Here is a 14,546-nt window from a genome sequence, read left to right as displayed (position 1 = left end):
GACACCCTCCCCTGGCCTCCATGGACACTGAACTCATGTATACACTCACCCATGCATATACATACATTAGAAATTAAAATAAAATCTTAAAATATCTTGTTTTCAGAGTGTAGCATCTGAAAGCTTTTTGAAAAAAACTTCATTATTTTTTAAATAAAAAAGCTACAGCAAAGTGAGTTAACAATTCTGAAGACATCTTGCAGACTCTTTCAGTTTAAGAACCTCTGATGGCTGTTCTTGGCTGTCAAACTTGACTATATCTGGAATAACAAAAACCCAAATGGCTGGGTACAGCTGTGAGGAAAATTTTCTTTCTTTTCTTTTCTCTCTCTCTTTTTTTTTTTTTGCTTGTTTGTTTGTTTGTTATTTTTCAAGACAGAGTTTCTCTGTGTAGTTGTGGAGCCTGTCCTGGAACTCGATCTATAGACCAGGCTGGCCTATGCCTCCCAAGTGCTGGGATTAAAGTAAAGGTATGTGCCATCACCACCCAGCAAGGAAATTTTTCTTTAAATCATTTGAAGTGGGAAAGACCAACTTTTAATTCAGATATTTTGGGATGAGAAGATATACCTTAATCCAGATCTTTTGAGGTGGGAAGACCTACCTTTAATCTGGGTCACACCTTCTAATGGCAGCTTATATAAAGGACATGGAAGAAGGAAGCTTGCTCCCTTTTGACTGCTCACCCTTACACTTGCTGGTAATCCATTCCTTCACTGGCATTAGAGCCTACTTCTTTGGGATCAGGTGTGTACTAAAGATGCTGAGACATCCAGCGTCATGGATTGAGCAACTTCTAGATTCTTGGACAGCTGTTGTTGGACTAGCTGGACCACAGCCTATCAGCAACTCTAACCAGTCTTTGTGTGTGTGTGTGTGTGTGTGTGTGTGTGTGTGTGTGTGTGTGTGTGTGTATGTGTATGTGTGTGTTTGTATGTGTATATGTTCATGTGTCTATAAGCCTCATGGGCTCTTGTCTCAAGCTTTATGTTTTCAGTGACTTGTGGTGATGTATTGTGTCCCCCAATATCCTGTGTATCCCAATAGAATAAAACTTGCCTGGAGATCAGAGGAAAAGGCCAGTCACTATATATAAGTCAGGCAATGGTAACACATGCCTTTAATCCTATCATTTGGCAGGCAGGAATCTGTCTGGATCTCTGTGAGTTCAAGGCCATACTGGGAACAGAGCTAGGCACAAGCCTTAAATTCCAACACTAGTTAACCATGGAGGTCTAGAGGGCTGTACAGACATACAGGAAGTGACAGAGCTGGGCAGGAAGAGGAAGTGATATAGCTTGACAGAGAAAGCAAATCAGATGGCAGAACAGCAAGGCATATAGGCATAGGTAGACAGGAAGTAGCTTGACCTTTGGGAGCTTCGGAGTTAGTGAGGTGAGGTTAGCTGTGGCTTTCCCTACTTCCCTTATCTCTCAGGTTTTCACCCCTATATCTGGCTCCATGTTTTTTATTTAATAAGACTGTTTAGAAGTTTGTATATAGTGACTATGCCTTTTATTGTTTTTACTTTCTAGTTTTCAGACATGAGCTCTGTTGAATACACTGAATTTAGATCCATACAAAAACCAACCAAACAAACAAACATAACCAGTCCACCATGAGAGTGAGAGGCCCAGCCATGAACCAATATCTCAAACACCACCAGAGGGGGAAAAAGAATCAAAGGCCAGATTTTGAGACTGCCTGAAGCTGTGACTACAACCTAGTCAGTTGTGTAGGTTCTGACAACTGCCAGCACATTAACACGATTTCCAATTGTGAGTGGCTGCTTTCTGTGCACTAGGTTAAATCAGAATCCTCTTGTGCAGCAAAATCCAGGGCTTAAAATTAGGAAAACTAACAAGGAAAACAGAATAGGCTTTTATGAGCTAACGTTTTCTCTTTAGATTATGAAGCCCCTGTGTTGAGAGAAGATAGGAAGAAAAAAAGCAACGTGTGTCTAAGAGTCAGGAAACAGAGCAGAAGGCAATGAAACCATCCTTCTCCAGAGGAGAAGAGTCTTCAAGAAGAGAAACAACCCAAAGTGGCATGTGGGGGTGGGTAGTTCATGTGGGAGGGAAAGCCTCATGTCTGAGACATGACATATGAGTGACGAGCTGACGTGGAAGTGTGTGGTGGACACTTGGAGAAGTGTAAAGCACTCCAGCTTGTATGCCACCAAGATCTTTATCTCATGTGATCTTCACAGCTACCCTCCGGAAGAGGTGTTTCTGTTGTCTCCATTGTACATGCCTGGCCATTGAGCCCCCAGAAAGAGTGTATCCATGCCCATATCTCTTGTTCATTTTGGTTCTTAGGTTATGGGACAAGATTCAAAATGAGGTTGTCTGACTCCAAAACCCAGTGTCTGTCATCACATCACTCCACCCCACTCTTTAAGCATCTGCCATCAGGAGTCAGGAGAGAAGAGGGAGAGAACAGAACTGCCCAGAAAACGTATGGTAGTGCCTGCATATAGAGCCTGCACTGGGGGTGTCAAGGCAGGAGGATTGAATTCAAGGCCATAGGGAGATTGGGCCTCAGGGAAATGACAGAAAGAAAGCAAACAGTAGAATTCAGTCCTTCAGTTTCCTAACTCCAAACAGACTGGGGAGCCCTGGCCAGGGATGATAAAATAAAGTTGCTGTTAGGTGTATTCTATGCTTAGATTTTACTTTTAAGTGTGTGTGTGTGTGTGTGTGTGTGTATGTGTGTGTGTGTGTGTGGTGTGTGAGCAGGGGTGCCCACAGAGACCAGAAGAAGGTGCCAGAGCTGCTGGAGCTGGGGTCAAAGGCAGTGTAAACCACCCAATAATGTTGGCTTGCTCAACCTTTTCATGGTGAGATAGAAGGAAAAGCAAGCACACAACACGGTCAGCTAGATGACCCAACAAAGAAAGGCACTTGCTATGCAGACCTGATGATCTGAGTTTGATTCCTAGAACCTGGAACCTGAAACTCACACAAAGATGGAAGGATAGAACTGACTCTACTCACTCAGTGTGGCATGTGCACACCCCCATCATATACACAAGAGTCCTCTGGAAGAATCACTGAGCCATCTCTCTACCTCCTAAGTGCTATCTTAAAAATTATCATCTAATTATTATCACACTTTAGTGATATGTTGAGGCCATTATTGATATTTATTTTACCCCCAAAAGAGTATATTTAGTATGTTACGTGTGCTGGAAACACCCTGTATACCCGGTCCTGAGGTGGTGAGAGATACTGAATGGATGGATCACTAGGGCTCCGGCGCTGGAAAGGACTAATGCCTCTCTCCAAGACGAATGAAGTGAAGCTCACCCATGTGCTAATTCCCTCACAGTTAATCCCTTTCCCTTCATCTTCCATGTTGTAATGCAGTCAGGGCCATTCACCAGGAAGTAGGAATTGGGCTAGACAATGAGACAAATGAACCTACTTACTTTATAAATTATGCAGCCTCAGGTATTTTGTTACAGCAACACATAATGGATTATTCTAAGGTTCATGTGTTCTAATCATCTTTCTGGAACACAAGAACACCTAATACCTAAGCTCGACGTAAGCTAGTAAGAGTGAACATTACAGATTTATCCCCATTTTCATCCTTCTTTTTCAAAATGAGTTTGAACAAATCACCATCCTTTTCACAAGCTAGAAAGTGTCTTTTATACAGTGAAGATTCAAATTGCATCTTATCATGTCCTGGAACACCTCTCTGAAAGAATATGAGATCACTTTCTGTAGCATTGATATTTTCAGGTGGATCCATTTCCTGTGGAGAAAACACACATTACATAATTTTGTTGTTGTTGTTGTTTGTTTTTCGAGATGGATTCTATGTGTAACAGTCCTGGCTGTCCTGGAACTCATTTGTGGACTAGGCTGGCCTCGAACTTACAAAGACCCGCCTGCCTCTGCCTCCCAAGGGCTAGGATTAAAGGCGTGCACCACTGCCACCCAGCCTGATACTACATAATTTTTAAGGATATAAATAACTGGGCCTGGAGCAAGGGCTTGCTGCTCTGGTCTCTCAGAGTCTGGAATTTGGCTCCTAGCACCCACATGGGGCAGCTCACAAATGCCCAGAACTCCAGCACCAGGGGATCTGACTCCCTCTTTTGGCCTCTGAAGAAACATGCGCGTACACACAGATATGCATACAGAAAATGAACTATTTAAAAAAAAAAAAAAATATATATATATATATATATATATATATATTTTAACAATTTGAATGTGTGCAAATTTATTTAGAAGTGTATTGCTAAACAGACTTAAAGCTTTACTTTTTCAAGAGTTAAGAAATAAACCCTCTGAATATAGGTACAACAGGAATACTGGCCACCTCTCTTCAGTTCCTAACTTACGTTTTCCTGTCCATTCTGACCTTTTCCCCCATGGCAAGCTCTGATACAGAGACCTCTGGTTCCCCTATGCCCAGAGACCTTCCTTCTGGTCTCCTCCACCAACGGGAGTCCAGGTCTGCTGATGACGACGTAAAGTCCTAGCAAAGACAACCATCTCTTTGGGCTAATTTCAGTTCTTGTCTTCTTCAGCCGTCCTGGGCTAAAAACACTCATGGCACCCTCCCTTAAGCTCAGTGGCTCTAGTTTTTGAACCAGCGTGAGAGGCGCAGGAGATGTCAGAATCTTAGCTCCTTCTGCTGGGACCCTGAAACTAAACTGTAGTGTGATCAGACCCAGCAGTTGTTCCCCAACAGCCCAGCTGCATGGACCCAGGCCCTGGCCCCTGACTCTGCTTTTCTGCCAAGCATGACAGTGCACAGTAGTCTCTCCCTTCTCTCCTGAGTTTAGTACCAAGGACTGATTCCTGTATCTTTTGTCCAGACACCAAGGTCCTAGTCTGGATTAGATGTCTGGAAACTGCAGTCCTTCCCATTGGGCCTGTAACTGCTAGGAGTGCCTGGATTTTCCTATTCTTGCATCTTGTCTACTTTTCAGGATGTATTAGAAAATATGGGCACTGCCGGAGGTTCTTTTATGTTAATCATAGAACTGATATTTTGGAGTTAATTTTGGCCCCATGGTAGCAAAGATCCCCATGATCCTGTGGACTGACTGAGAAATCTCTAGAATTAAAAATGCATTCTGCCTTCTTAAAAGGCATAAAAGACTCTGACGGTGTGCTTTCAACTGAACTAGGTAACTTGACAGCCATAGTTCTTTGCCATTTACCAAACTAGTACGGGCTTTGAATTGATGGTAATATAAATTGCTCTCTCATTAGCATCTGCTTCTGAAGCTGTGCCTGGTAAAACACAACTCAGGGAGAGACTTAGGCTGCAGGAGATGCTCCAGGGCCAAGCTGAAGCCTACAGTCTAAACGAGAAGTAATCCTGGACCACAGAACTCTAGTGATATGATGAAGAAATGGAGCTGGGTCTTACCTGAACCCAGTCTATGGCAGCAATAGGTAAGATCTGCATTAGTGGGAGACCCTGAGTATGAGACCGGGCACAGTGACATATACCTGTAATCCTAGCACCTGGGAGTAGAGATTGGCAGGGTTAAAAGTTCAAGGTCACCCTCAACTATATACTACTGAGTTTGAGGTCAGTCTGGGATACAAGAAACCTTTTTTGAATAAAAACATTCAGCTGGGGACTGGAGAGATGGCTCAGAGATTAAGAGCATTGATTGCTCTTCCAGAGGTCTTGAGTTCAATTCCCAGCAACCACATGGTGGCTCACAATCATCTATAATGAGATCTGATGCCCTTTCCTGGTGTGCAGGCAAAATATGCAGACAGAACACTGTGTATATAATAAATAAATCTTTAAAAGAAAAAAAACCATTCGGCTGTCTCTCCCTCTCTGACAGGCTCAGAGACAGAATTATACAACCAAGTCAAAGGGCTTGGCAGTTTCCTGTATCATGCATTTCAGTGGTTGTCTCTGCTCTTTGGGCTTTACATAGAAGGTTGGTCTGATGATATCTGTATTTTAATTTTGTGCATTAATATGACTAAAACCAAAATGAAGTTGAATCTTACCTTAAAGGAAATAATTTTGTCCTTACAGGAGAGGGTAAACATTTTTTTATCCTTCACAGAGAGGGTTACAGGCAGTCCTCTTACTTTATCATCTTTATACATAAATATTATCAGTCTGGTCTGGGGCTCATTAGCTGAAATAAATATAAATAAGTGAGGCCATTAATTAGAGTAGTTTCCCCTCTAAAATGGGCATCTATAGAAATTTAACAAAAGGAGAGATCCACCTTAAGAGATCAGTCACAACCTTGAACTCAGGTTTGGCCAAATGGCCAACAGACATGAGGCCCAGCTAGCCAGACACCCCTTAAAACATCCTTACAGGGTGTTATAAACCATTGGCAACATGAGTGTGTTAAAAAATATTCTGAGTGCTAAAGATATTCTGATATATTTCTTGATTTCTGGTATTTTTCTTGAGTGTGTTAAAGATATCATGAACCCTGCTGGGTGTGGATGCACACACCTTTAATCCCAGCATTATGGAGGCAGAAGCAGGCAGATCTCTGAGTTTTAGGCCAGCCTGGTCTACAGAGTGAGTTCCAGGACAGCCAGGGCTACATAATGAGATCCTGTATCAAATAAAAAATAAAATCAACCCCCAAACAGAACATTATTCTAAGTCTAAAGACTATGTTTAATTGTTGAATGTTCAACAGAGTATTCAAAACATTTGTTAAGGCAAAAATCTTAGAATATACATTCAACTAGGCCCCAAACTGTGATGTTTGGAACTTCTGTCTTGAGAGGCACTCTCACGTTCCGGTGAAGACAGGTTCATTTGAAATGCTTGTGTTTTACTTTTCCTTTGCAGTTTTGATGGTGTCAGCAGTATATTCAGCTATAACTAATGGGGATGAAGGATCCAACCTGAAAAGGTTCTTCTATGGAGAATATAATTGAAATAGGGGAACTGGTGATATACCCATAGACTCAGAGTGACATGGACTCTACCAGGGTCTATTGGAGCCAATTCCTCACTCCAACTAAAAAGGGGTACTCTCTAAAGTGAAATTATACTTACTACTGTGACCTTCCATCTAAGCATGGGATCTGACATTTGAAAATGGAGGCAGTAAAATGGAGTGGGAAGAAGTGGGTGGTCATCTCTGTGTTTTTAAATAAGTAGAGAAAAGTACCCCCTAGGTCAGCATCAGTCATATCCTCAAACACATGTTGTTGCTTGTTTCTGTCAACGAAGAGAACTTGGTCATCCATATTTCGTATTACTGCAGTTGTAGAGCAATCCCTGCCAAAGTGGTCTGATTCCAGGTCTCCTATAATACACATTGACTCATTAAAGGTAAGTTTGTTTTATTCGATCAACAAATAGACCTAGTAATACTGTTTCCAGAGTTAGCACAACCCTCTGTTCTAGAAGCAGCAATGAGCCTGTTGTGTTTCAGTTTGCTTCTAAGAGCAAGCACATCATGTTTCCTGTTTGCACTTGGAACTACTGTCTCTCCAAAGGTTCAAATATTTTACTTTCTGGTCAGTCTCCTTTGTTTTCTTACACTTTTATTCATGCTGTCCATGTTCTTAGACATCACAAAGCCCTCTAGTCTCCTGCCTCCAGGACCTCTTCCCTAGCTGATCTTCTGCCTGCCCTTCATAACTGCACCCTGTGGTGGCTCATTACAGCATTTTGTTAGTACCTTAAATCCTTAACCAGCTGTGAGGTGGTGGTGCCCATCTTTAATCCCAACACTTGGGAGGTAAAGGCAGGCAGATCTCTATGAGTTTTAGCCTGGTCTGCAGAGCGAGTTCCAGGACAGCCAGGGCTACACAGAGAAACCCTGTACTGAAAAACCAAAACCAAATCAGCAACAAAAAAACCCTCAAAACCAAATCCAAACCCCAAAACCCTTCAAGCTATTCACCCAAGGAGAGAGGTGTGCGAGCTTGGCTGGCAGTTGTCGGTGCTCTTTTCCACTTGAGCTGCCTCTCAGCTGCCCTCTCAAGTCTTCTTGCTCTCAGGAACTTCACCCACCATCTCTATTTCTCCTTTCAGGGAATTACCCCTCCCCCCTGTAGAATATTCCTTCACACCATGTGAAATGTGTCTCTGTGACTGGCTTAATAAAAAGCTAACCGGCCATCAGCTAGGCAGGAGGTAAAGCAGGAGAGAGCTCGGGGAAGAAGGAAGGTGGAGCTGTCAGCCAAACACAGAGGCAACAGACATGCAGCAGGAGAGGTAAAAGTGAGAGTCATGTGGCACTATGTAGATGAACAGAAGAATAGAAACGGGTTAATTTAAGGTATAAGAACTAGTTAGGAACAAGCCTAAACTAAGGCAGAGCTTTCATAATTAATAAGCCTTCATTTAGATTTTTTGTGAGCTGGTGTGCCAAGGAAAAAATCCATCTTCTTTTTCTCTCTCTCTCTCTAAATTACATATGTGTGTCTCTCTATATATACATTATATACATATACATACACATATATAATTTATTTTTTTCAAGACAAGGTTTTTCTTTATAGTCTTGACTGTCCTGGAACTTGCTCTATAGACTGGGCTGGCCTCAAATTCAGAGATCTGCTTGTCTCTGCCTCCCAAAGTGCTGGGGTTAAAGGTGTGTGCCACCACACCAGGCTAGGGAATTATCTCTTGCTAGTACATTTATAAACTCAGTTCAGGGACCATTTCTTTTCCCCACCAAAGGAAAATATAGAAACAGCGTCCCCCCAGTGTCCAAGGCAGACCCCACTTGTGCTGTGTGCAATGGACTGAAGCTGTGGCTTGCCAATTATCCCCTTCCTTCTGCCAACCTGGCATCTCTACTTCCTAGATTTTTTTTTTTTTTCCGAGACAGGGTTTCTCTGTGTAGCTTTGGTTCCTGTCCTGGATCTCACTCTGTAGACCAGGCTGGCCTCGAACTCACAGAGATCCGCCTGGCTCTGCCTCCCAAGTGCTGAGATTAAAGGCGTTGCCATCACTGACCTGCTTACTTCCTAGATTTTATCCTGAACAAATAGACAGACACATATGCTAACACTGTTGTGCAAGAATGCTGCTGCACACTCATGACCCTAGCACTTGGGAGGCTAAGGCAGGAGGATCACAAGTTTGAGGCCAGTCCAGGAGATATAGTGACTTCTGGGCTAGTCTAGGCTATATAATAACAACCAGTGTCAAATCAAACCAGACAAAAGAAATCTCCAAGAATCCTGCAAGGGTGCTGTAAACAACAGTAGTAAGATGGAAACAACCCAAGTCCACTAGCCAAGGAATTCAAGTTTTATTATGCTCTCACCATAGAATAATCTGTATTTAATATAACTGTAATGATTAACTATCAAGGAAACATCTCTATGGACAGTTTCTCCCAGCAGACAATGGATGTGTCTCAAGTACCTTCTAATTTTCAAAGAGAGAAAAATAAATTCATACTTTACCATCATCTTGGGCTAAAGGGAGAAAGAGAGAAACATAAGTTAAATTATATAGTTCAGTTTAACATGTCCCCTCCCCACCCTTTTGCAACTCTATTCTTTCTTCCACACCTCTCTCTCTTTTTCTTTCTCCTTGGGATGTTACTAAATAGTTCTGGCTGCCCTGAAACTAACTCACTTTGTAAACCAGGCTGTCCTCCAACCTACAGAGATCCTCCTGCCTCTTCCTTCTAAGTGCTGGGATTAAAGGCATGTGCCAACATGCCTGGACCCACTCCTCACTCCCTAACCTTTGTGGAATGGTGATGGGCTCTGTAGGCCTCCATCAGGAATATGAGATGACAAACATTCAGGAGCCCATAATAGGGCTTGTGTATGCTCAAGTATGTTAGGTATAAGACTTAAATCTAGGGCTGGAGGATGGCTCAGTGGTTAAGAACACTGTCTGCTCTTCCAAAGGACCCAGGTTCAATTCTCAGCACCCACATGGTAGCTCACAACTGTCTGTAACTCCAGTTCCAGGGGACCCAACACTATTTTATGGCCTCAAATGGCACTGCATGCATATAGCACACAGACAAACATGCAGGAGAACACCTGTGCACATAAAATTAAACAGTAATAAAATATTTAAACCCAGGATTTGTAAATAACAAGGTTTAATAAAGTGGCAAAATTTTTTAACAAAGTGGCAAACTTTCCTTTAAATTTATTGTTTAAATGGAAAGACATCTAAGGATTTTCCAGAAAGCTTCCAAAGAAAGCTGAACTTTCAGTGAAGTCAAATCACCAATGGAAACTTAGAATCTTTTTTTTTTTTTTTTTTTTGGTCAAATATATTCACATGAATGGTGCACACAGAACTCTAGTCCTAGAATATCATGAACTGTATTTTTGGGGAGGCAGTGTTTCCTCAATGGTACATTTCCATGATGGGCATCAGACACCATCTTGATGAGCTACTGCTCGAGGGCCACCCCATGACACAGGGCAGGACACCGGGACCATGGGAACCTTCTGGATTTTTAGAGAGGGAGGTCATTAATATTACAGTAGAATCTGATGACCAACAGAAGTCCAAGATCACTTCATGATTCCTTTCTAGTTGAATACCTGTATCTGAGCCCTGCATTTGTCTTATTTAGACTTACGCATAAAGTAAAGTGTGTTGTCAATAAATATCATTTCCTTGAAGTTGATGCAAAAGCCTTCTGGTATGGCAGCCATTGTTATTCCTAATAAAAGCAAAGAGTCACCCATGAGGAGGCAAAGATTGCTCTTTGTACACATAAAATGAACAAACCTCTTACTTTTTAAAAAAGATTTTTTTTGTTTTATGTATTTGGTACTTTGCTTGCATGTATGTCTGTGCACCACATGTATGCATTTCTCTTGGAGGCCAGAAGTCACTGGATGCCCTCAAACTGGAGTTACAGATGAGTGTGAGGCACCATGTAGGTGTTGGAAACAGAACCCTAGTCCTCTAGAAGAGTAGCCAGTGCTCTTAACTGCTGAGCCACATCTCCAGTTCCTTAAGGTTACCTTCTAAACCTCTACATTTGAAAGTCACTTATCATTCAGTATGCTGATGAATACTGTGATGTTTAATAAATGTGAAGCATGAGTCTAGATAGAACACTCATGTTTATGGTCTTTTACAAACTGTTAGCTGTCTGGAACCAGGACAGTGCTGTCTCATAATATTTTAAAGGGTGAATATATGGCTCATTATTGAATGATTAGTTTCATGTTCACTGAGGATGCTAGAAATACATCCTTAACTGGGGATGAACTTAACCTGAACTTCAACCCAGTAGTTTCCTGTAGATGAGATGCTGAAGGTTCATGACCTTGTAAAGTGGTATCTGGGCCAGTGCGGGAGAAGGCTCTGACATTTGTGAGTTCCTTCTGAAGGCAGCAGCTATAGTGATATTTTATTTGTATTGAAATGTGATTTTATTTGTATGTCAATAAAGTTGCCTTGAGGTCAGAGCAAGCCAGAGCAGAAGCCAAGCAGTAGTGGGGCACGCCCTTAATCCCAGCACTTGGGAGGCAGAGCTAGGCAGATCTCTGTGTGTTCAAGGACACAGCCAGCATGGTAGCCTTTAATTTCAATACCAACCATAGAAGACCTGGAGGTCTGTACAAACAGGCAGTGACGAGGAGGTCATGTGGCTGGGTTTACAACCAAAGAGGGAGGAGAACAGAAAGTCTTTAAATAGACAGGACGCACAGAAGTAGGTCTCTTGCGGAGAGGAGGAACCGCAGAAGCAGTGAAGGGTAAGGTTTTCCGCTTTGGCTCTGACCTCGTGGTTTTTAACTCTGCAACTGGCTCTGTGTTTCTTATTTAACAAGCAGGATACATCTACAAGCAGCAGCTTTGATCTGAAGTGTTTGTGTATGAGTAATACAGAAATATGATGTTTCTGCAAACAAACAAACAAACAAACAAACAAACAAAACCAAACCCAAACCTCATTGTATTTGCTTTTTCCCTTTTCTTCACCCTACTCTACATTTACATGTGTATAGCCTTCCAGAATTTTGTCATGGAATAAGGGTTTGTCATGGAGTTCTAAGTATGAGAAATCTGTGACTTTGGGTAGAAAAAAAATACGTATTTATTTCCCTTTATTTCTAAGCTAAAATGTAGTACCCCTCCTGATGTTATGTAGGGAACAAACCACAGTGCCCAGACCCTGCTACTAATAGAAATGCTTGCTTATTATCAGCTACTGTTGCTACCAGGAGTCTTGAAATATGTCTTAAGCTCTTTATCATTTTGAAATTACCCTAATAGACCTTGTTGCTTAATGTAGTAATAAGGAACACAAAAGCACTCTATAAAATTGATAGATTGTTTTTGACAGCACTTGTGAGGTTGAGCAGAAGGATCTGGAGTTCAAGACTATGCAGTAAGATTGTTCCCTAAGGCCCTGTCTCAACAACTGCCTCCTCAGCTTTTAATAACCATTCTAACTTAATGCGTTTCCTGCATGTACATTAATGTGAAAATAACGGGCTGGACCTCAGGGTCTCTCTGCTCCTTCCCGTGGCTCTAGCAGGTTCTCTTGACCCCTTCCTCACCTAAGGTAGGAAAGAGACTTCTCTTCAGCTTACTGTCTCCTGAAGGCAGGTCCACCAAAGAGGAACACAGTTACCTTCAATCGTTTAGGGTTTGTTTTTTGGTTTTGTTTTTTTTCTCTTTTGAGATGGGGTCCTGTTGAAATCATAAACCTGCCTCAGCCGCTTGAGTGTTGGGATTCCAAGTACGTGCCACCACGTCCACATCTGACTCTGGGGCCACGCTCCCCAGTAGTAATTCAACACTCTTTAAAGACACCTGCAAACCGTTCTTCCACTTCCTCTCTGAGGAACGTATCCAAACTTCACCTCTCTGGCTTTGGTATATTTTAACGTTTCATGTAGCTCAGGTCCTTGTGCGAGTTAACGATGTCTTGTAGCTTTTGCTCCTGATAATCTATTGTTTGTAGTCTTATTTCAGCAGACTCAAATATGGCACCTTCAGGGGAAAACTTCAGACTTCCCCTACACCACAGGAATGTTCTAGAGAGCAGCTGGCGTCTTGTTCATTGAGGACTGTTATGGAGCTCCCAGGACTGTGACTGAGTCTCAGCTGTTAATTGTTTTTATGGTTTGTAGCCATCAAGACTAGTGTTGAGACTTGGTCTCTGTGTGTCAGTGCAGGAGGTGAGGCTTTGTGGAGATGCTTGGAATTATATAACATTAAAGTGGAGCCCACAGGAAGGAATGGACTAGTGCTTTTCTCATGAGAGGGCACTTTAAAGACTTATTTTCTCTCTCTCTCTCTCTGTCTGTCCTTGGATACCCTGGAGCTCTAGTTACAAATGGTCACAGACCATCTGTATGTATTACTTTTAAGTCTGTCTGTCTGTCTGTCTCTCTGTCTCCCTCCATTTCCACTGCTCCCCCCAAACCCCCCTCTAAATTGTCTAGCTTTAGGTATTCTGTTATAGCTACAGAAAACTGTTGAAAACAGGAGTATTTATAAATCTGTGCTCTTAAGAACTCACTAAATGTTTTTAGCATAATCTGAGACTAAGTACTTAACAGCATGAGAAGACAATTAAAACTCAGTTGAAAAACTTCTTCATTTTAATGAAGCTAACCTAAAGTATTTATTACATGGTAGATGTTTTAACAGTTTGACCTAGGTTTAGTTCCTTATATCCAAATGTAAATAGTTATTAAATATATTTTATATTCCAATTAATAAATGGGTAAAGGAACTGAACATGCAGTTTTCAAAAGAAGTACAAACGGCTGATAAATGCATGAAAAAAAGGGTCACACCTTTAGCTCCCAGAGAAATTAAAAATACATTGAGGAGCTGGAGAGATGGCTCATTGGTTGAGAACATGTACTGCGCTTGCAGAGGATCTGAGTTCAGTTCCCAGTACCTACATCAGGCCACTCACAATTGCCTATAATCACCAGCTCCAGGTGATCTGATGTCTCTGGTCTCCATGGGAACTTATACTCACATGTACATACCCCTCCACAGAAGCACATGCACACACATAATCTAGAACAATAAAAAATAAGTCTTCCTTTTACATTCCTGATAGAAATGTAGCTTAGGGGCTCAGTGGTTAGGAGCACTGACTGCTCTTCCAGAGGTCCTGAGTTCAATTCCCAGCAACCACATGGTGGCTCAGAACCACCTGTAATGAGATCTGGTGCCCTATTCTGGCCTGCAAGGACACATGCAGACAGAACACTGTATACTTAATAAATAAAAATAAATCTTTTTTTTTCTTTTTCTTTTTTTGGTTTTTCGAGACAGAGTTTCTCTGTAGCTTTGGAGCCTGTCCTGGACTAGCTCTGCCTGGCCTCGAACTCACAGAGATCCACCTGCCTCTGCCTCCCGAGTGCTGGGATTACAGGTGTGTGCCGCCGCCGCCACCGCCACCACCACCACCACCACCATCCAGCTAAAAATAAATCTTTAAAAAAAAAAAAAAAAAAAAGGCTTGGACCACTGTCCTAGTTAGGGTTACTATTGGGTTAGGGATTTAGCTCAGTGGTAGAGTGCGTGCCTAAGCAAGCGCAAGGCCCTGGGTTCAATCCTCAGCTTAAAAAAAAAAAAAGAAAAGAAAAGAAATGTAG

General features: G+C 42.1%; 1 protein-coding gene across 1 annotated transcript in view; it reads right to left on the bottom strand.

Moving 5' to 3' along the window:
* Window positions 1–2,762: 2,762 nt before the first annotated feature.
* The window catches only part of Il18 (interleukin 18), a 29,952-nt gene continuing 18,168 nt past the window's right edge, over window positions 2,763–14,546 (bottom strand). Inside the window, exons 5-9 of the mRNA XM_036194255.1 lie at window positions 10,547–10,630; window positions 9,399–9,410; window positions 7,142–7,279; window positions 6,003–6,136; window positions 2,763–3,762 (exon numbers count right to left, since the gene is read on the bottom strand). Of these exons, the coding sequence (XP_036050148.1) occupies window positions 3,538–3,762; window positions 6,003–6,136; window positions 7,142–7,279; window positions 9,399–9,410; window positions 10,547–10,622 (585 nt within the window). The 5' untranslated portion in view covers window positions 10,623–10,630 and the 3' untranslated portion in view covers window positions 2,763–3,537. The remainder of the gene's footprint in view (window positions 3,763–6,002; window positions 6,137–7,141; window positions 7,280–9,398; window positions 9,411–10,546; window positions 10,631–14,546) is intronic.

The sequence above is a fragment of the Onychomys torridus genome, chromosome 7 (assembly GCF_903995425.1).
Source record: "Onychomys torridus chromosome 7, mOncTor1.1, whole genome shotgun sequence".
Taxonomy (NCBI): Eukaryota; Metazoa; Chordata; class Mammalia; order Rodentia; family Cricetidae; genus Onychomys; species Onychomys torridus.
This window is presented reverse-complemented; position numbering and strand designations above follow the sequence as displayed.